Raw genomic sequence first — 21,840 nt, 5'->3', positions numbered from 1 at the left:
AATTACACGAAACGAGTGTCCTGCCTATGGTATCTGACCGAGCGAAAGCGAGAATCATAATCATAGGAAGGTCACGAGTTTCGTATAATTCGTATGTAATGAGACCGAGCGTGGTATTTTATTTATTACCTACGTTTTACATGCATTGAATTGACAAAATAGCATATTTTCGTTATTGTTATGGTTTCAAACCGAAACCGGTTTCATAAAGAGGTTGCGGAAGAATTTTGTTCGTCTGAAGTACACTTTTGCATGACGTCACACTGTATTGACGTCACTACGCCATTCTCGTCTGTCTCCTTGGTAACCGACGTCACGATGCATGTCAGTTGTCATCGCCTCTCGTACCGCCTCCTACAGTAAACTACTCCGTAGCACCCCCTTTTCTTGGCTTGCAACTGCTTCACTGGGCTAACATCACTGGTGGAAACATTGCGTTTATGTTTTTTGACAGATATAATATCTCAGTTCGACTCACAATTAAACAGCGACACGGCAACGTTCGCAATGTTTACATTCCCACAATGCATCTAAGTTGTAGAATGAATGAATTCACGTGTTTGTTATGAATGAACAAGTAGTTCCATCGGAACGTGACCCAACTGAGAGGTCATCGGTTATCCAATCCAATCAAATCGTTAGAATCTCAGGTCAAGTCGTTACGACACAGGTCAACGCTATACGACACTCGTGTGACGTACAAGATTAGTATGCAACTACCCATACGTTGACCACGTGGGTAATAATTCGCCGATTTGACGTGGAAACTGAAGATGTGTTTCAGGCATACACTCAACACTGTAGCTTCAATCCATCTTTCACAAATCTCGACGACATCGTGATGGATAACACGTTTGGGTTGCTGTTGGGTTATAAATTGGGTGAGTTTTGTTTTACGCCGCTCTCAGCAATATTCCAAGTATGGCGGGAGGACACATTGTACCAATGCGGGAAATCGAACCCAGGTGTTCGGCGTAACGGGCAAACACTTTGTCCACCAGGCTACACCACCTCCCCACCGGAATATAGTATTCTATCGGCTTTAAACTTTTATTATTACTTTTATAAGGAATCATATTCTGCTTCAGTGTCGTCTGAAGACCGTCCTTCATACACGCTAATGACAAACATAGTAATCACACAATACATAATTTTAGCGAATTATCTCAAGAATATTGTAAACATCAACGGAAGACATAAACCAGACTCGCTCATCTTACAAAAAAGATTCAACCGGGTCAAAAGGTGAGGCCATGCTTCAAAACACGTACCCTGTTGTTTGTTCTCATGTAGAACACGTGTATGGACGTACCTACTACGTTTCACGGGGCTGGGGCTATGACCACCGTGCTTAGACATGTAATTTTCTAAACTAAAATCTCATAAAGTACACACTCAGCAATATTTAGCTATACAGCGGAGGTTTGTTAATAATTGAGGCTGGACTAGACAATCCAGTGATCAACATCCTGAACATTGATCTACGCAACTGGGTACGGAGACGTCAACCACTTCAGTGAGTCTGAACACCCGATCCCGTTAGTCGCCTCTTGCGACAAGCATGGGTTGCTGAAGACTAATTGTAACCCGGATCTTCCTGTATGCATCCACTCAGCCACATCACAGTAAACATCTGTAATGATATGAACTTGCTTATCGCAGCAGTTTCTGTATTAGTTGCGAATATTCACTCACTCTTGTGCCAATAAATCCATACGGTATTTCTATCAATTTTTTGGCAAATATTACTTGTATCAGCTCCAGACATGACTAAGTCAGGCACTTGCTGCAAACATTTACAACTCACTCACTCACTCTCAAAACACTGTGTTTGCGGGAGACAAAGATTTCCCAGCTGCAATGCTGAACGTAATTTGAACGCAAGGATATAACTGCATTTTACAAACACATTTCGGTTTTATATCATTTGGCAATGTTTAAGCTATGGTGAACCGGCTCAATACCTAAAACAATAGGATTACCTCATAAATCTAGACCTCCAAACACCGCTGAGGTTTTAGTCACGTGAATTCATATATCATACAGTATATATTGGTTAAATTTCTTAAAGACAGTATTTATATTTTGTGAAGCCAAAGGCTTCATTTTCTTTCCTGCATTTTAAGGAGTAAAATATTTCTTGTGTTTAAACTGGAGTTCTAATTTCAATGTTGTCCTACTGAGTATATTAAACGAGCTCCATAATCTGATTTTTAAACAATTTCTAGTCTCTATCATGCATGTATATATAACTAAATTGTAATCCAAACAAGTAATCATCTTTTGAAGGCTTGATGATATGAAATATTTTCGGTCTAAAAGTGTTTTGATAATTATGAAAGTAAATATTTTACTGGAAACATATAGTAGGGTTATCCACCTTACATAATTTGAAGCTAAATTCTCGTGAATGGGAATTAAAATATCAGTAGTGTGAGTGAGTGAGTTGGATGTTACGCCGCTTTTAGCAATATCCGGGCATGACGAGGGAACGCATTAACCACTAGGCTACCCCACTGCCCGTAAAATATCAATAAACCATGCAATAATGATGCTTCTGTCATCAAAGGTTTTGTTAAATATCAGTTCATATATCGAATGCACAAAGTGTTCCTAAATAGTACATTCTGTTCCGGGATTCCATTAATGCTTCATCTTGTCTCATAGGGACACTGACAATATCTTCTGTATTTGTTTTAGTACAAGGTTCATTTCTACAGTTATCACGGCATACAAAGTGATTCTTCCAAAGGTGTTTTGGTCGCTCTGCTTGTGACCCGTAAGCTTATAATTCTCAAAGCGCAAGTATCCGTTTTCCTTTAACCGATGACATTCAGTGTCTCACCATTCCGGTTGTATTTCCGACATCCAGTTGACGTTGTCGTGTCATCTGACAACAGCATAATGGTTCCGTATTCTATTGAAACAGTATCATCCTGTTAAGCAACTTGTGTACATTATTAGATAAATTGTTTCCTCTGAATATTTGTTTACAGTGCCGCTGAAATCTGAATGCGGATGAAAACATTGCATTATTCTCTGTCCCTTTTGACAGTCACTAATGTGATAGGCAAGACTGAAAACGTGACAATATATGCGCACCTTTCCTACGAAACGTCATACATGTCTGGGGTTCCTGTAGAAGGAGTAAGCAAGGGCCTTGAGTTGATGCTAATCCTAACCAGCCTGACAGTACCAGGATCACCCAATCCCTATCTGCTATAATTATGTTGCTATTAAATATATAAATGATAACAGCGATAATGAAATAATAAGAAATCTCTTCTAAAAGCAGGGTCCGTGGTATGATAATTCCTACTGTGTCATAAGCACGTGCATTTGCAGCACTACAAATTATAGTGTACATCCCGGTTGTTCGCGAAAAGGCGAGGTGTCTTTCTTACTTTACTGAAAGCCATTAAAAATGCAATTTGACATTCATACTTTCTTTACTCACACTAATTTCAACATATATAAACCTAACTGGCAGATATGTTTTAAATGAACATCTGTGAATAATTTCATCTGAAAATGTCCAGTCAACAACAGCATCAGTGACGCAACAACGACATCACACAAAGGAGGGGTCACTTGCAGTCAATATCGTGTGTGTCCTCCGTGCGCTGCAAGACATGCTCGCAGTCTTTGGGGCATTGAAAGACACACATTTCTCAGGAACAGCTGTTGGATGGTCTGCAGCCTCTGATGGTCTGTGGTCTGATCATGACACCACCCCCTCCAAAACGATAATGTTCAAAGACGCAGTTTGGCGCAAGTCTTTCTCCCTTACGTCGATAAATCTGTTGACGTCCATCTGCAAAGGATAAGTTAAACCTGGATTCATCTGAAAAAATGACATCTGGCCATGTCCTGTTGCCAAGATAGGCCCCATTTGCTGCCCATCGCTGTCTGGCAAATCTGTGGCGATGCAATAAGGTTGGACCACTGTACGGGTGACGACACCGAAGGCAGCATGGATGCACATTAAAGTGCCTGGCAATCATCACATCTGAAGCACCTTGGCTGACCATACGGATAACCTGATTCCCGTCGTCTTGTGTCAAGTGTGGCATTTTCTCAAAGTGATTGAGTTCCACAATTCCTTGTGCTTTTACAGGGCCTGGGTGCAGGTAATGCATGTGCACAATGTGTTTCATGAATGTGGTTGTGTTTACGAGAAATGTCAAAGGTTCAGTTTTAAGTATCAAAGTTCATGTGAGAGGAATGCTCTGGGCCAGAACAACAGCCTTTTATCCCTACATCCTCTGTTGTAAGTTTGAGGACAACAAATACCAATTGCTGTTTTTAATGGCTTCAGTATAGAAACAGTGAGTGAGTTAACATTAAACCGTAACGTCACAAGGGCAATAGTCAGCCATAAAATGATGAGAAATTGAATAGAAGTATAATATATAGTGTTAATAAGAAGCCTGTCATTGATGGACAGTATAATAGCTAGAATATAAAGGTGCATTATAAAACTAGCTGAAAGCAGTTAAAAGACCAAAATAATTATTTATCAACAAGACGATATAGAAATGGGCTATAGATCGCCAGTAACTAAAGGTAGATCACCATACTAGGGACCATGGGGACGTACAGTACTTTTGCTACCTGCATGGCCCCTTGCTAGATTTACAGCATCCCTTCAGCCAAACTTACAATGAAACAGAGAAGACCTCCCCCAAGGAGCCAAATATTTCTCTATGTATATCTATCTGGTAGGTGTACGTGCGATGACTATACAGTGTGGCTGAATGTGACATACCTTCAGTAATGCTTACTTCAAGAATAACCCGTGAAGATTCAGGTATGAATTGATCTTCAGCCTCCCATGCTTGTCCTAAAAGGCGACTTACGGGATCGGGTGGTCAGGCTCGCTGACTTGGTAGTAACATGTCATCATTGCGTAGTACGATGCTCATGCTGTTGATCACTGGACTGTCTGTTCTAGATTCGATTATTTACAGACCACCGTCATATACCTGGAATATTGCTGAGTGCGGCTTAAAACTAAACTCCCTCACTTCAATAATATCATGTGGTCATAATCTGGAGTGAGTACGACCTGTGTACAATTACGGTTGTGTCGTAGTAAAACCCTGGTCCCTTTGTAATCTATTTTTCGGCTGTGTCTTTAACGGGGATGCTTGTAGTTCCGGTTTATTACTGTAGTTTGTATAAATACAAGTCTGAAACAATGTATATGAATATATAATTCTCCATCAAAATATCTATTCCATCACATTCATTTCATTGCACATTGTTCAGATGATAACACTTGCAGTACTACCACTGAACATAAAGAAACATCAACGTGTCTTACCATCTATGGGACACCTTGTTTCAAACTGGCCACATGTTGTGAGGCACCAACAAATCACCAGCCAAGGACCTAAAATATGTATGCCTAACTTAGCATGGGAATCCTAATTCTCACCAGTGAAGTAAACGTACAATCTGTTTGGACTCAAACATAAATCTGAATCAATTGAAAGTGAAATTATTGACACCAACAACTTCTAACCACAAGTAAAAGTATACCTCCACCAAATACATAAATTCAGCAACAATAAATACTGAATTAACCTTTCAACAATTTAACATATTTTTGTATTTTATTCCTTTTATATAAAACCAAGTGGAACTAACCTGTAATTCACCAAAATCACAATCCTCCATCCATAACTTTCCCACCACCTTGCCAGGTTGGGAAAAAGACAGTAAATGAACTAACTTCACACTTTCCAAATGCAACTAAATTCAACATCCAATCAAGATGCTGCACATCTTCAACCAATGAAAACTAAGGACAAGACAGCAGACCCGACCTCATTAAGATTTGGCTAATTTGCATAGGAAGTACTACTCGACCCATGACCCAGTGGTGACTATAAACAAATCATGGACTTGTGAAAATGTAAACCTTTTCACTGACAGTTGTATTGTGTAAGGTGTTATAAATTGATTCCAAACAGGAACATAAAACAAAACATATTAAAATAGATTGCCTTTCCGGAACATTTTACAATTTGTATATTTTGTACTTGTTACACACTTTATTTGTTACACACTTGTTTTGTACTTGTTACATGTGGAAACTCGGATAATTCAAAGTGTTTACTTAAATCTCTTCAACATGGACACAAGAGTATTTGTATTTTAAACATTATGATTATAGTTATTTCCTAAACTCGGTGGTTTGTTTGGGTTTCACGAAATTTGTGGTTTTCTATACTTTCTTAAATTAACTCAGTCCATTGTCACACATAACCAGCGCGTACGTCTAAGTAAGAATTGTGGATGTCTCGACATATGTTCGAGTTTTCAAATATTCCCAGCACTGACATTACATTACATTTGAGAATGTTGAAGTCACATTTTCTCGTAATCATACGTGTAAAGCAGTATTGATTGTCACTAACAAGGCATGGCTATCAATTTCTTGGATGGTTTCCGTACCAGGAAATGTAAATACTGCATGCATTGTGCTAATTAGTGACTTGGCGTGATCAAGTCTTGAAAGGGTTTGCCTTTGATGTCTAAACATATTCTGTTGTCGGGGCAATACAATTGATCTTCCCGTTACATATGTATATTTGTTTGTTCGTTGTTTAACGCCGCACTCAGTAATATTCCAACTGTACGACGGCGGTCTGTAAATAATCCAGCCTGGACCAGACATTCCAGTGATCAACTGTTATGGATCAGAAATGTATGGAATCCTGATAAACGTCACCAGAAGTGACAAACTGAACCAAAGTTCGGCAATGCGACAACGTGACATTTGTGGAGTTACAATAACACTTCTCTATTTCAACAAAGCGTGGATTGTGTAGCTGTTTTGGCTTGGTTAACCAAAGGCAACAACACGACAAAGACCTGTCTTTATCACTGAGTGAGTGAACGAGTTTAGTTTCACGCCGCTTTTTGCAATAATCCAGCAATATGACGGCGGGGGACACCAGAAATTACCTTCACGCATTGTACCAACGTTGGGAATTGAACCCGGGTCTTCAGTGTGACAGTCGAACGCTAAGCACTAGGCTACCCTACCACCCTTTATCATTGGGAATATACGTGTTTGTGAGGGGGCTTACAGACCACATACCTCGGCGGTGTGCATCATGCACGGTGTAATAGAACCGTTGTACCAGCACACCCTACCCAAACCATCCTTTGCACATTGCCTAAAGTTTGCACAGATTTCAAAGTACCTCTTCATATTTACACTTGCATGTCCGTGATAATATATAAACTCATATTGATTTTTTTAGTTGCATTGTCTTGGTGAACGTTCATTTTATTATGTGCATGGTCACAAAAAACAGATTAATTGATGATATTCATACATGTGCATAAACATTCATAACAAAATACATACCCATGAAGGTCCGGGTTAGAATTCGTCTGCAGTAACCCATGCTTGCCGTAAGAGACAACTAACGGGATCGGGTGGTCAGGCTCGCTGGCTTGGTCGGCGAATGTCTGGATTGTCACAAATGTCTGGATTGTCTGGTCCAGCCTCGATCATAGCTTTATAGTTCGGCGATAAACAACAAGCAAACAAAGCAATAACTCGCCAATATCCTTAACTGTGGTCGTTACATGAATTATATATGTGAAATTCGAAATTAATGCATGTGATAAGTGGCATAGGTTTATGTATGAAATGACTATCTTTGCACTGGAATACGTTCGTGAGAAAGTGTCTTGTATGCGATTTGAGTTAGGTAGTCACATCTTCATATGTATAAACTATTCATTCAGCTTCAGTATGGGATTCATATTTGGCATCTTTTCATCTTCACACCTATTGTACGCATGACATTATACTACCGACATACAACATGCATCCCTTTGAAAGTGACATTTAAAACTTATTAAATACAATAATATTGTTGTCTATATGAACTGCTCTTAAGGCAAGGGGTAGGCTATTGGTTAAACCGCTCGTTCGTAGCGACAAGGATTATTCTTGAGGAGATGAGATGTTGTAGGCCTAATATTGTTAGAGTTCATCTGAGAGGTAGCGTAGTGGTTGAAGCGCCCTCTCGTCACTCAGAAGACCCAGATTCGATTCCCAACTCAGAGAGTGAGTATGGTTCTATGCCGCCTTTAGAAATATACCAGCTATATCACGCTGGGGGACACCAGGACTGGGATTCACACATTGTACCTATTTGGGGAATCGAACCCGGGTCTTCAGGGTGACGAGCGGGCGCTTTAACCACTAGGCTACCTCACCACCCCGGTGTGCAATCATGTTGATATGGATCAGTAATACTGTTACTTGGTTAATCTCTATGTGCAAGCTACGCATGTTACAACATTGGTCACCTTAAAGTATTTGACAAGCATTTAGAACTCTGAAAATCATGAACAGATGACACGAATCATGGATAACAACTTCTTTCATGCTTTGTCACAACGTTAAAATGCACTCCTTGCTCTTTCATCAGGTCAATGCTGAATGAATGCATTCTGTTGACAGTGACATCACCTTGAAATACTTTGAAACAAGGATGTGATATGATCAGGACATGAGTTAGTTCAGGACATGAACAGAAACAAGTTTCGGACTCCATGAAGTTTTCCTCATAGTTACATGTACCCACATGAAGAAAAATTGCTCCTGAAGTAACTTCAACCATATTTTCACGTACCTCTTCAGATGACAGGCGCCGTAAGCTAGCCTATTGGTTGACGTGTACCCTCGTCACTCAAATGACCCGGGTTCGATTCCTCACATGGGTACATTCTGTCAAGCCTATATATAGTTCTGGTGTCTCCTAGATTGTTGGAGTAACTCACTCACTCACTCACTCACCTTTCAAATGAAACCTGTAACACCAGTGGATAACTGCCGACGACAACGAGGATGATTCTTAGTCAGGTGTAAGAGAAACCATCAACTATTATTTAGTTCGGGTTTTTCAAAGATTCTAAATAAATACATGCATCTGCTTCTGATTAATAAACTTTGACTGAAATAATGATGGCCTACACAACATGTGTCACCAACAGTTCGACTTCGTGTTTCCTCTTAAGTCCCAAACATAATAATAACATGTCGTTCAGGTCCAACAGTTTAATCTTACAAGTATCTACAGCCCATTTCACATGTAGAAGTACAATATATGCAACATTGATGTACACATAAGAAGTTACAATGAGAACTTAAGCAACTTAAGCAACACAAAATGAAGCCATAATATACATGCAATTCGAAATAATTTGATCTAAACGTTAACAGAGGGAAGTGCAACTTATATGATATAAATGCATCGAGAATGAAACATCGTAAATCTGCTTTACATTCGTTGATCGTGTTCATTCTGTTCATCTGTGGATACATTTGAATCAACATCAATCTCTCTTTGCTGATTTAGGTGACGTGCTTGAGCTGTAACGGTACAACTGGTTAAACGATTCATTTCATAATATCTTGCAGCTGCTCAAAGTATTACATTTTCCATTGTATTTTATGTACCTTGTCGGGGATACATGCTGGTACGTTTCAGTAAGTTCTATGCATGTCCAAGTCTAAGGTGTGTCATCGTGTTGTTTATTCTTTCAGACTTCCAATAAGATTTCTCCAGAACATCACCTTCTCTCCTTCCAGTGGATATTCCAAATAAGAATCCGATTGTATATGATACAATATTTCCACTGGGATTTGGTTGGTTGGAATGTGCTCCATCATAATAATCAGCAACACGTCCCTACCAGTAGACACACTCTCCATGTGAGCCATCTGAAGCTCGTGGACACACCAGGAGCTCTTTAAGAAATGACTGGACAAGATAACCAGTGTTCTTCTACTAGTTTTAACAGCTTCAATGACATTGTGAGCTATTGGGCGACCAGCGGTGAAGTCCCGCTGATGGAAGTTCAGTCTCATGTCTGACTCTTCCTCTAACTTCACCAGGAGCTCATTAACAACAAAGTCACGATCTTCTTCTGCGAAGGAAACAAAGGCATCGTAGACGAACGTGTGGTTGAATGAGTGTGTCGTACTGTATCTGTGACGTGCTGCATAATAAACATATTTCAATTTCCAACGAAATCGATACAGTAGAGAACAAATAAGCACACTAAAAGTAACAAGGACCACTAAAGATATTCCAACGAACAACCCAAAATGCACAGAGACATGTTGACACCAGGATGTTAAATCTGCAACAACCTTTTCCAAGTTATCAAGTTCCACGGAATGTCCATCATCATAAATGCATACATAATCTGAAAGATTTCCAAAGAAAATGGCGCCTTTAGCTTTAGCTTTCATCATCCATGACAGAAACCAAATGTTTATGCAATTGCAATAGATGGGGTTTCCAGATAGGTCTACCGTTATATTATGATCATCCGAGAGTTTGTCAAGACTGGTTGTAAACGTTTTAGTTAACCAGTGTATTTGGTTCCCTGAACACTGTAAAACACTTAAGTTCTTCATGTGTATTATATCAAAGTGTAAGGCATATATCGTATTCTTAGAAATGTTTAGCACTCTCAGTGATGATAGGTTCGAAAAAAGAGCGTATGAGTAGTTATTTATGTAGTTTGCTGATAGGTCCAACGTTTGAAGTTTGCTTAGAGCACTGAACATGTTACCGTTGGAGATATTCCCCAGAACAGTTCCCAAAAGATTGTTGGAAATGTCCAAATGTTTAAGGTTCTTGAAAGACCCGAAAAATTGCGAAGTGGCAAAATTCGCAATGTTATCTGATAGATTTAAGGTTTCAAGTTTTTCAAATCCAATAACATTGCCAATCCACATCGTAAACAGGTTCCGTGAAGCATCAATTTCAGTAATGTTGTTCTTATAAACTTGAAATCTTGTGATATGAAAGTACATTTGTGACACAGAAAAATCTACCTTCTTTAGATTAGGGGGTAGATGAATAATAAAAGGAGGATGGGGTGAATAGTCACCATCAAAGTATACAGAACTAAGGCGTTTCGAAAGAAAAAACATGTGTCTGAAATCATTCAATGACGGAAACGGCATTCTTCTGTTGCCATAACCTCTAATATTGACCACTTCTAAACCTACCAAAGATGAAATGTCTCCAATGTAAGGACCATAGTGAAATCTGCTCCCTTTCATATATACGTATTTCAGTGATTTGGGGAAAAGACTCAGAGCGCCTTCCTGAAAGATTGTCACCCTGTTACTATTCGCATGCAGTTCAGTGAGACTGGTATTTTGAAGGTTTTCACAAAACGGCTTTTCAATGACAACACAAACCGCAAATGGACTTACTATTGCATTAATGAATAACCCTTCAAGCGATGAAGATATTCCATACGTAGCATTTGTAACACCTTTGAAGGTTAGCTCATGATTAGACGAAAGATCTAAAGTTTTGAGATTGTCTTGATGAGCAAAAGATCCTTTTGCAATATAGTGAAGATGACAATTAATAATCTTTACATGTTCAAGATATGGTAAGTATTTTAACGTATCCTCTGTTACAACACTCATGTCACACTTGTTTCCTCTACTCTGGATTGTCAGTTTTGTTAAATATTTTAGTTTCAAAAACCCCGATCCAAATGTTTTATTCCTTAAACCATCAATATATAAAGTGGTAAGAGATACTAGGTTTTCTAAGGCATCACTTGGGTATTCCACTGTAGGATCATCTGTGACAATGTTGTTATTTATGATAAGGATTTTAAGGTTTGGCAACTTCTGAAATAATGAGGGGAAAAAGCCTTGTATGTTAAGTTATTTCCCTCTAATGACAGCTTCCGTAGGTTTGGCAACAAGCCAAATGCTGCCGTTTCGATGAGGTTTACACTGTTATTTGTCAAATCTAAAAGCATCAGTAAAGTTAGATGTACAAAGGAATCATTGTAGACTTTGGTCAGCTTGTTTCCACTGAATAGCAACTCTTGGGTATAATTTGGAAGGGAAGTTGGTATCCGATCCAGGCCGTTGTTCCTGCAGTCCGCAGTTCCATTGACCATACACTTGCAAGGTACACATGGGTGTTGATTGAATACCATATCAACCACAACAACACTGGCAAGAAGCATCCGTATCCACACAGCATCATTGAAGGGCAGCAGCATCGTCGGTTAGAGATGTTTTCCTACGTTAAAATGAAAACAAAACTGTAGATGTAATGTGACACATAACATTATCTGCTTGAACTCATTCTGACCTCTAAATCTGAAACAACAGTGACATGGATCCAAAACAATCATGACTGCTGATACAACTTCATCAAAGACTTAAAATAGTTTTAGTGCTTAAGCTGCTGTGTAAAAATGAACTGAAAAGAGCTAGCGTTGTAACTATTGCATCAAGACATCTGTATTCACATATTTTTCGGTTGAATTTACTCCGTGTTGTGACATTCTTCAGAATTATGTTACATCCACGGCAAAACGGAATCTGCTAAAATGAAATGGTAAGTCTTAGCATGGCATAAGTGACTGCATACCTTCAGCAGCCTCTCGGTGTCACAAAATACTGGAATCTGTTATCTAACTCATCTAGGACTCCCTGGCCATGTTCATTATAAACTGATACATTCACTCTTGCCGTATACTTTTTTATTCCCCGAACCCGCCGAATCTTTCCTCGAAATACATTACAATTTACGAAACAAACTCTTCTGATCTAAACTTACTTGACAACTTATGAGACTCGGAAGCGTCATTGTTCCCGACCGATTGAGGTACCCTTCCTGCCAAAGCCCGGAAACGTTCATTGTCTACCTTATCACCTATAGATGCAGAGCTATCTCCAATCGCAACGACGTGCCAAGCATTCCAGACACACATTTGCAAGTGCCTGACAATTCAACCTGGGTTATCCTAAGCTAAACCTACCTTGCCATCGACCAAGGGCTCCTTTCTTGAAGCAACCTTTTACTAAGGTTAACCTTAACTCCCATTCTTTAACACTGCACTAAGGATACCTTAGTGACTTACGATCACCTTAGTGCTTTGTGACAGGAGACCCTGGTCATGACACTGATCAGAAAGTTTTCATTCAACCTCTGATTTTTTCTCTACGGGACAATTTGAAACCTCTAGTGGATCAGCGGACATAGTGCTAACAAAATGGTCAATCAAGTCAACACTTGGGAACGGTAACTTATCGATATGACCCATAACTGCCTCTCCCTGAACAAATTGGAGAATTCACCTTTCCTGCAGGCTTTCCTTTGCTTTGGGCGAAAATCATCATCCAATAGCTCAGTGTGACTGGTAGCCGATGTGCACTTCACTTCAACCTGAACACAGGCAGTACCATAGGACAACAAGCTTTCTTTACTCTCACAAATTGTGCCTTGACAAACATATTTCCCTCCAATGGCGTAGGTCTATCCGTTAAGGAGCAGAGCTGTAATTCACAAACCCTACATTATCTCTCTATTAAGCAAATCCACTACCACCGTGTACTTTAAACCCTTTTAGCCTGAACTAATGTGAATGAGTGAGCGAGTCAGTTGGGTTTTACGCCGCTTTTAGCAATATGCCAGCAGTATCACGCCAGGGGACACCAGAAACGGGCTAGGTTAGGCTACCCCACCGCCCGCACCGCTGTATGAATGTTTAACTATTATTGTAACTTGGTTCAATGTCTACAAATGTTCAATGTCTCTAAACTATTTAATACCACTGTTGGTGTGTATACATTTGCCATAACGAATAATAAACACGGCAGAGAATTACAAAATGAGAAAGATACATTCAGATAAGGACTTTACAATGTTGTCTGTTGAACAGACCATATTCGTCAGTCAAAATATTCTGCATGTGCCACAGTGATTAACGAACGATTAGGTCCTACTATGCTAGAGTACAGCCTCATACACGTGACAAGTACATATTATGCGATAGCGGTGTCCCAAGGACACCCATTATTTGAAATGAACTGAACACAATCATATAGTTTATTACCCACAAAACAACAATCCCGAATGTATACATAATTAAACTCACCCCGTTGTTTTCACATGTAGGCTCCTTGTGGCGACCCGTGTGCTAGTAGCGTTTCCCCAGTGCTGTAGCTCAAAGGGAAGTTAAGTTGATCTTCTTTCGAAACGGTAACAACTTCCTCGTCACAGGTTTTGATTTGAGATAGGAACACATCATGGGTCAAACATATCTATAACGCGCTCCTTACGTACTACATGTGTAACTACTGTATATGGCGGCTGTCTGCAAAACATCGTCACGTTAGAAACAGTTCAAACGTAAAAATATCATTAGCAAAGTATAGTAATTGTTTTTAGATACAATAATTCCACGAGAATCACGTTGGCATTATGATATTGGAACTATGTAAAAAGGAATAAATAATAAGACTAAGTGCACGACCTTGCGGGACACCGGTGGTGGTTTCAGAATATGAACTTTTATCAGATACTGGCTTTACTCACTCCTGGACATCGGACGACTTGCCACGATTATGTTTTCAATAGCATGAAATATAAATCTTACAAATTGAATACAGTATGCTAATAAATTCTGTCACGTGGTCATGTTTTGTGGCGGTTTTCTGCACCTGCACTCAGTCAATTATGTCGCCAAAGCGATCAGAAATCTATGGAATACTGGAAGGGACAAAACGTGAAAAACTGGACATAATGCGACTTGACTAACTGTAATTATGATCTTTTGTCTGCTTCAATGGTTTTGCAATATGTCTTGTGTACATTTAGGTGGCGAAACAGAATTGAGATTTCATACATCAAAATATATCTTCGACGGTCTGTGCAAATACATATAATCTGTTTGGCCTATACATGTGTCATACTCAGTTATCATTAATGCAAGGGCACCTTGACACCTTGACTACCACATGAAAGGTTTCTCATTCACACAGGCATAATGTTGAGTACACACGAGGAAATTAAACATATTGTATCATCTTATTAACAATGAGACATTGCAACGAACATATTCAAAGCATCTTTCCTGTTAAACATTTTCATTTGTTGTCTGGTAATGCTTGATAATCTAAATGACGAATCTTTATATTTTCACTTTCATAAAGTTAGGTTACCAGTTATTAGTTTATTGTGTTTGATTGCATATGGAAATATAAGGATACTCTGCAAACAATATCTTATGTTTCACTAAACACCTCGCTTGAAATATATTTTATCGAATTCACTTACTCCGTTTTACACACAGTGTATCTAGGATTTGATCCATAATATCCAACGCTGTTCTATTTGAACAATAACCAACCATTTGCCGGTCCTACGCTTGTATTGTATGTGTGAACAGAGAGAAAATAGAAATATAACAGATGTACTTTTTTGTCACAACATATAGGACAGAATGATGACTTTTACTTTTATATCGGTCGAGTCTCTATACAAAACCATGCAGACCGTTATCATAAATATGTATGTGTGTCTCACCCTAGGCAAGTGAGTTTGTTCAAACTTGCCTCTGTTCATCCACCAGAAAATGGGTACCCGGTGGGATAAGTATTGTGACTATTAACCTTCTAGCGCCCCTCAGGCAGCTTGGGTTATCCGGGCTAATAATAATCAGATTGTGTTTTAGCAATCTGAGCATGTGCCTTGTACATGGAAAAGGCGCATTATAATTCAAAATTATTATGTTGTTTTTCCTCATCACAAATATAAAACACAACAACGAGGAAGTACTGCGACCCGACATGACTTGACCTACCCCAACGTCTCTATGACTCTTTCATGGACTACCAGAAAGTATTCCCCCACAGGCAAAATAGATTTAATTGGAAATTATGCTTATCAAGTGCTAACCCGCCTTGTGCAAGTAAGTCACTGTGTGAAGTGAACTGTGGTTTAAGGGTATTTCATACATGTAGCAATATGCATGTACTTGTGTCTGTTTGTAATAGTTCCTTTTATGTCAGTTTCATAGTGCTTCACCACGGAAATACAATACAATTGATAAATATTACTTTCAAACACAAAATGTGACATTACCGACCTTCTACTTTCCGGTTGGGGTGACTTCCCAAGGTTTCAATCTCCTGTTTATGTTTGTTATTTATAGAACTTCAGAGCCCTATGTAATATCTTTGAAATATTAGTAAAGAGAGCATGTTCGTCTCTAACTCAGCTAGAATATTGTTCGACATTAAATGTTTATTGACTTGTTAAAGTTGTTGTTTTTTAATCCTGAATCTTCAGATAAATCGTCATATGAAACAAATGAGGCTGTCTCCCTAGTCTAATTTATTTCAGGTTCAGGCTGGAAAATCAATGAATTAGATTTCGTTATATGCGAAGTTGAAGTTAGACATCTTGGCCATATTACTGTTTTGATATTCTGAGTCCTATGTTTATGTTCGCAAGGAGCAGACACCGTTGGTAGCCATGGGATGATTGCTTCTAGACTAAATGGTTTACGCTTCAAGTTTTACATTCTGATTCCTATGTCGAAGGAAACATATTCTCAAGGAGCAGACACCGTTGGTAGCCATGGGATGATTGTTTCTGGACTGAATGGTTTACCCTTAAAGTTTTACATTCTGATTCCTAAGTCGAAGGAAACAGGTTCTCAAGGAGCGGACACCGTTGGTATCCATGCGATGATTGCTTCTAGACTGAATGTTTCACCCTTCAGGTTTATATGAATGTTATCCATGAGGATGTCCGACATTTCACATCTAAAACGTCATGAACACAAATCTACATTCTTTCAACATACCAGTTGTGTTCATAGCGTGCCAACCGACTCTGGATAGTCTGTTGAGGCGCCAAAAGCAATTTCATGTAATCGTAAGACACCATGACACATTTGGTGGTGGATGTGTTATATGGTTGGGGATCAATAGTACTACCAGAACACTGTTGACCCTCCCCCCTCCCAAATAGAACACTTCAGGGTCATGATCACACGAGCCTCAATGACCACACGCTAAGACACTGGTGAAGACGCTGCAACAGAAGTGGACAAGTCTTCATTGGGAAATCGATTCTCAGCATGATAGATAAACGAGCTGTAAGACCCATCACTGATATAATCTTGTAAACGTTATTGTTTTGTCTTTCTTGATTGTTTCAAAAATGGTGTCGATTGATCAAATTCTCTAACTTGGTTGCTTCAAAGTTGTGTGTCGCAATTTCCTCATAGCATCAGACAAAAAGCAGACTTTTGAGCCAGTTACGATTCATTAGTTACGATTAAATTGTGTGGAGTCCACAGGGATACCTTTGTTCTGCCACCAGGATGTGACATGACCTTGGCTAGATACGTTTCAGAGATGAGGAACTGAAAGATTACAATTGCTCTGGTCAGAGTGCATTAATAACTTCGGACACCTGTAAGTGTTCCTGATATATTCATGGATGAGGAATTAATAGGCATAAAGGCCCAGTAATTAAAACTGGAAAATATAATTGCTCCAACGTTATTGAGGGAAATTTAATATGTATGACTGGTTGAAGCGCCTTCTCGCCACTCCGTTTGATTTCCAACTCAGTGACTGAATATGGTTTTAGAATGCTTTCAGCAATATTCCAGCTATATCACTGTGGGGTACATCAGGAATAGGCTTCACTCATTGTACCTATTTGGGGAATCGAACCCGGGTCTTCAGGGTGACGAGCGGACGCTTTAACCACTAGGCTATCCCATCGTCTCGGAGTGCAATCATGTTGATATGGATCAATATTAATGTTACTTGGTTAATCTCTGGATTGCCTGGTCCAGACTCGATTATTTACAGACCACCCCCATATAGATGGAATATTGCTAAGTGCGGTGTAAAACAAAACACACTCACTCACTCTCTGTACAAGCTACGCATGTTACAACATTGGTCACGCAAGGTCAATCATATTCTTTTTAAAGTATTTGACAAGCATTTAGAACTTTGAAGACCACGAATACGTTACACGATTATGGATAACACTTTTTTTCATGCTTTGTCACACCGTTATAGAAATACTCCTCGCTCTTTCATCAGGTCAATGCTGAATGAATGCAATCTGTTGACAGTGACATCACGTTGAAATACTCTGAAACAAGGATGTGACATTATCTCATACTGATGCCTTTCATTTCAGAGTTTTTTCAGGACATGAAAACAAACAATGAAGTTTCCGACCCCTTGAAGTTTACTCATAGTTACATGTGCCCAAATGAAGGAAAATTGTGTCATGAAGTAACTTCCACCACATTACTACGGTGAATACACCTTATTCTTTGTGTGGCAATGACCTACTATGTTTGACACTACTATCTCTACATCTAGGAAATCAAGTTTCAAGTTTCAATAAATGATTAAGCTACAGCCATCAATTTATCACAAGGGTTATTTTATTTCAATGACACGTACTTTTCAAACAATAGGCACGGTGAGCTAACCTATTGGTTGACGTGTACTCTCGTTACTGAAATGAGCCGGATTCGATTCCCCACATGGGTACATTCTGTCAAGCCCAGTTATGGTGTCTCCCACCATGTTATTGCTGGAATATTGCTCCCTCCCTCCCTCCCTTCCTCCCTCCCTCACCCCCCTCACTCACTCGCTCACTCACTCACCTTTCACATGAAACCTGTTACACCAGTAGATGATTGCCGACGACAACGAGGAGGATTCTTAGTCAGGGGTAAGAGAACAGATTTAGTTCAGGTTATTAAAAGATTCTAAATAAAAATATGTATCTGCTTCTTATTAGTAAACTTTGACTGAAATGGTGACATGGTGATGGCCTACCCAACAAGTGCCATCAACAGTTTCTTTCCTCTTGAGTCCCAAACATAATAATAACATGTCGTTCAGGTGCAACATTTTAATTCTACAAGTATCTACAGAACATTTCACATGTAGAAGTACAATATATGCAACATTGATGTACACATAAGAAGTTACAATGAGAACTTAAGCAACTTAAGCAACACACAAAGTAGCAATAATATACATGCAATTCGGAATTATCTGAACTAAACGTTAACAGAGGGAAGTGCAACTTGTATGATATAAATGCATCGAGAATGAAAGAGGTTAATTTCGGCATTTATTCGTGGATCGTGTTCATTCTATTCATCGGTGGAAGCATTTGGATCGACATCAATCTCTCTTTGCTGAGTTAAATGACGTGCGTGCGCTGTAACGGTACAACTGGTTAAACGATTCATTTAGGAGATAAACATCATGTGTTGGTCAATTTCCGGGTGTTATTGAGTATTTGAAGCACGGCAATTCAATTGCTTATTCTTTTAGACTTCCATTAACATTTCTCCAGAACATCACCTTCTCTCCTTCCAGTGGATATTCCAAATAGGAATCCGATTGTATATGATACAATATTTCCACTGGGATTTGGTTGGTTGGAATGTGCTCCATCATAATGATCAGCAACACGTCCCTACCAGTAGACACACTCTCCATGTGAGCCATCTGGACACACCAGGAGCTCTTTAAGAAATGACTGGACAAGATAACCAGTGTTCTTCTACTAGTTTTAACAGCTTCAATGACATTGTGAGCTATTGGGCGACCAGCGGTGAAGTCCCGCTGATGGAAGTTCAGTCTCATGTCTGACTCTTCCTCTAACTTCACCAGGAGCTCATTAACAACAAAGTCACGATCTTCTTCTGCGAAGGAAACAAAGGTATCGTAGATGAACGTGTGGTTGAATGAGTGTGTCGTACTGTATCTGTGACGTGCTGCATAATAAACATATTTCAATTTCCAACGAAATCGATACAGTAGAGAACAAATAAGCACACTAAAAGTAACAAGGACCACTAAAGATATTCCAACGAACAACCCAAAATGCACAGAGACATGTTGACACCAGGATGTTAAATCTGCAACAACCTTTTCCAAGTTATCAAGTTCCACGGAATGTCCATCATCATAAATGCAAACATAATCTGAAAGATTTCCAAAGAAAATGGCGCCTTTAGCTTTAGCTTTCATCATCCATGACAGAAACCAAATGTTGATGCAATTGCATTAGATGGGGTTTCCAGATAGGTCTACCATTATATTCTATATATATGTATTTGGTTCCCGGAACACTGTAAAACACTTAAGTTCTTCATGTGTATTATATCAAAGTGTAAGGCATATATCGTATTCTTAGAAATGTTTAACACTCTCAGTGATGATAAGTTCGAAAAAAGAGCGTCTGAGTAGTTATTTATGTAGTTTGCTGATAGGTCCAACGTTTGAAGTTTGCTTAGAGCACTGAACATGTTACCATTGGAGATATTCCCCAGAACAGTTCCCAAAAGATTGTTGGAAATGTCCAAATGTTTAAGGTTCTTGAAAGACCCGAAAAAGTATATAGATTTTATAGATTATATAGATGATAATAGATTTAAGGTTTCAAATTTTTCAAATCCAATAACATTGCCAATACACTCTGTAAACAGGTTCCGTGAAGCATCAATTTCTGTCATGTTGTTCTCACCAACTTGAAATCTTGTGATATGAAAGTACATTTGTGACTCTGAAAAATCTACTTTCTGTAGGTTTGGAGGTAGAAGAATAGTAAAAGGAGGATAGGATGAATAGACATCATCAAAGTATACAGACCTATGGCTTTTAAAAAGAACAGGCATGTGTTTGAAATCATCCAATGACGGAAACGGCAGTCTTCTATTGACATAACCTCCAATATCGACCACTTCTAAACCAAACAAAGATGACATTTCGAAAACGTAAGCACCATACTGAAATCTGCTTCCTTTCATATGTGTATTTTTCCGTGATTTGGGGAAAAGGTTCAGTGCGCCTTTCTGAAACATTGTCACGCTGTTACTATTCGCATGCAGTTCAGTGAGACTGGTATTTTGAAGGTTTTCACAAAACGGCTTTTCAATGACAACACAAACCGCAAATGGACTTACTATTGCATCAATGAATAACCCTTCAAGTGATGACGCTATTCGATACGTAGCATTTGTAACACCATTGAAGGTTAGCTCATGATTAGACGAAAGATCTAAAGTTTTGAGATTGTCTTGATGAGCAAAAGATCCCTTTGCAATATAGTGAAGATAACAATTAACAAGTTTTACATGTTCAAGATATGGTAAGTATTTAAACGTTTCCTCTGTTACACCAAACATGCCACACTTGTTTCCTCTACTCTGGATTGCCAGATGAGTTAGATATTTTAGTTTAAAAAACCCCAATCCAAATGTTTTATTCCTTAAACCATCAATATACAAAGTGGTAAGAGATACCAGGTTTTCTAGGGCATCACTTGGGTATTCCAGTATGGGGTCACATGTGACAATGTTGTCATTTATCATAAGGATTTTAAGGTTTGACAGCTTGTGAAATAATGAGGGGGAAAAAGCCTTGTATGTTAAGTTATTTCCCTGTTATGACAGATTCCGTAGGTTTGGCAACAAGTCAAATGCTGCCGTTTCGATGAGGTTTACACTGTTATTTGTCAAATCTAAACGCATCAGTAAAGTTAGATGTACAAAGGAATCATTGTACAGTTCTCTCAGATTGTTTCCACTGAATAGCAACTCTTGGGTATAATTTGGAAGGGAAGGTGGTATCATATCCAAGCCTTTGTTCCTGCAGTCCGCAGTTCCATTGACCATGCACTTGCAAGGTACACATGGGTGCTGATTGAATACCATATCAACCACAGTAACACTGGCAAGAAGCATTTGTATCCACACAGCATCATTGAACGGCAGCAGCATCGTCGGTTAGAGGTGTTTTCCTACGTTAAAATGAAAACAAAACTGTAGATGTAACATGACACATAACATTATCTGCTTGAACTCATTCTGACCCCTTCATTCTGAAACAAGAATGACTAGGATCCACAACAACCTTGACAGCTGATTGTGGTGGTGTGTGGTCCTATGCATAAAGATCAGGGT

The 21,840-nt window shown here is 39.1% G+C and overlaps 2 protein-coding genes across 2 annotated transcripts in view; both read right to left on the bottom strand.

Moving 5' to 3' along the window:
• Positions 1-9,568: 9,568 nt before the first annotated feature.
• On the bottom strand, positions 9,569-11,670 carry LOC124285502 (toll-like receptor 4). Its single transcript, XM_046721743.1, has one exon. It carries the CDS (start codon positions 11,489-11,491, stop codon positions 9,569-9,571), a length of 1,923 nt encoding a protein of 640 aa, XP_046577699.1. The 5' UTR covers positions 11,492-11,670.
• Positions 11,671-19,163: 7,493 nt separating this feature from the next.
• LOC124285459 (toll-like receptor 4) overlaps positions 19,164-21,840 on the bottom strand; it is a 43,150-nt gene continuing 40,473 nt past the window's right edge. The window contains exon 3 of the mRNA XM_046721693.1: positions 19,164-19,372. Coding sequence (XP_046577649.1) covers positions 19,193-19,372 — 180 coding nt within the window. The 3' untranslated portion in view covers positions 19,164-19,192. The remainder of the gene's footprint in view (positions 19,373-21,840) is intronic.

Source organism: Haliotis rubra, unplaced genomic scaffold (genome assembly GCF_003918875.1).
Source record: "Haliotis rubra isolate DU_JTF1 unplaced genomic scaffold, ASM391887v1 Scf360, whole genome shotgun sequence".
Lineage (NCBI taxonomy): Eukaryota > Metazoa > Mollusca > Gastropoda > Lepetellida > Haliotidae > Haliotis > Haliotis rubra.
The sequence above is the reverse complement of the archived record's forward strand: the minus strand, read 5'-3'. Positions and strand labels throughout refer to the sequence as shown.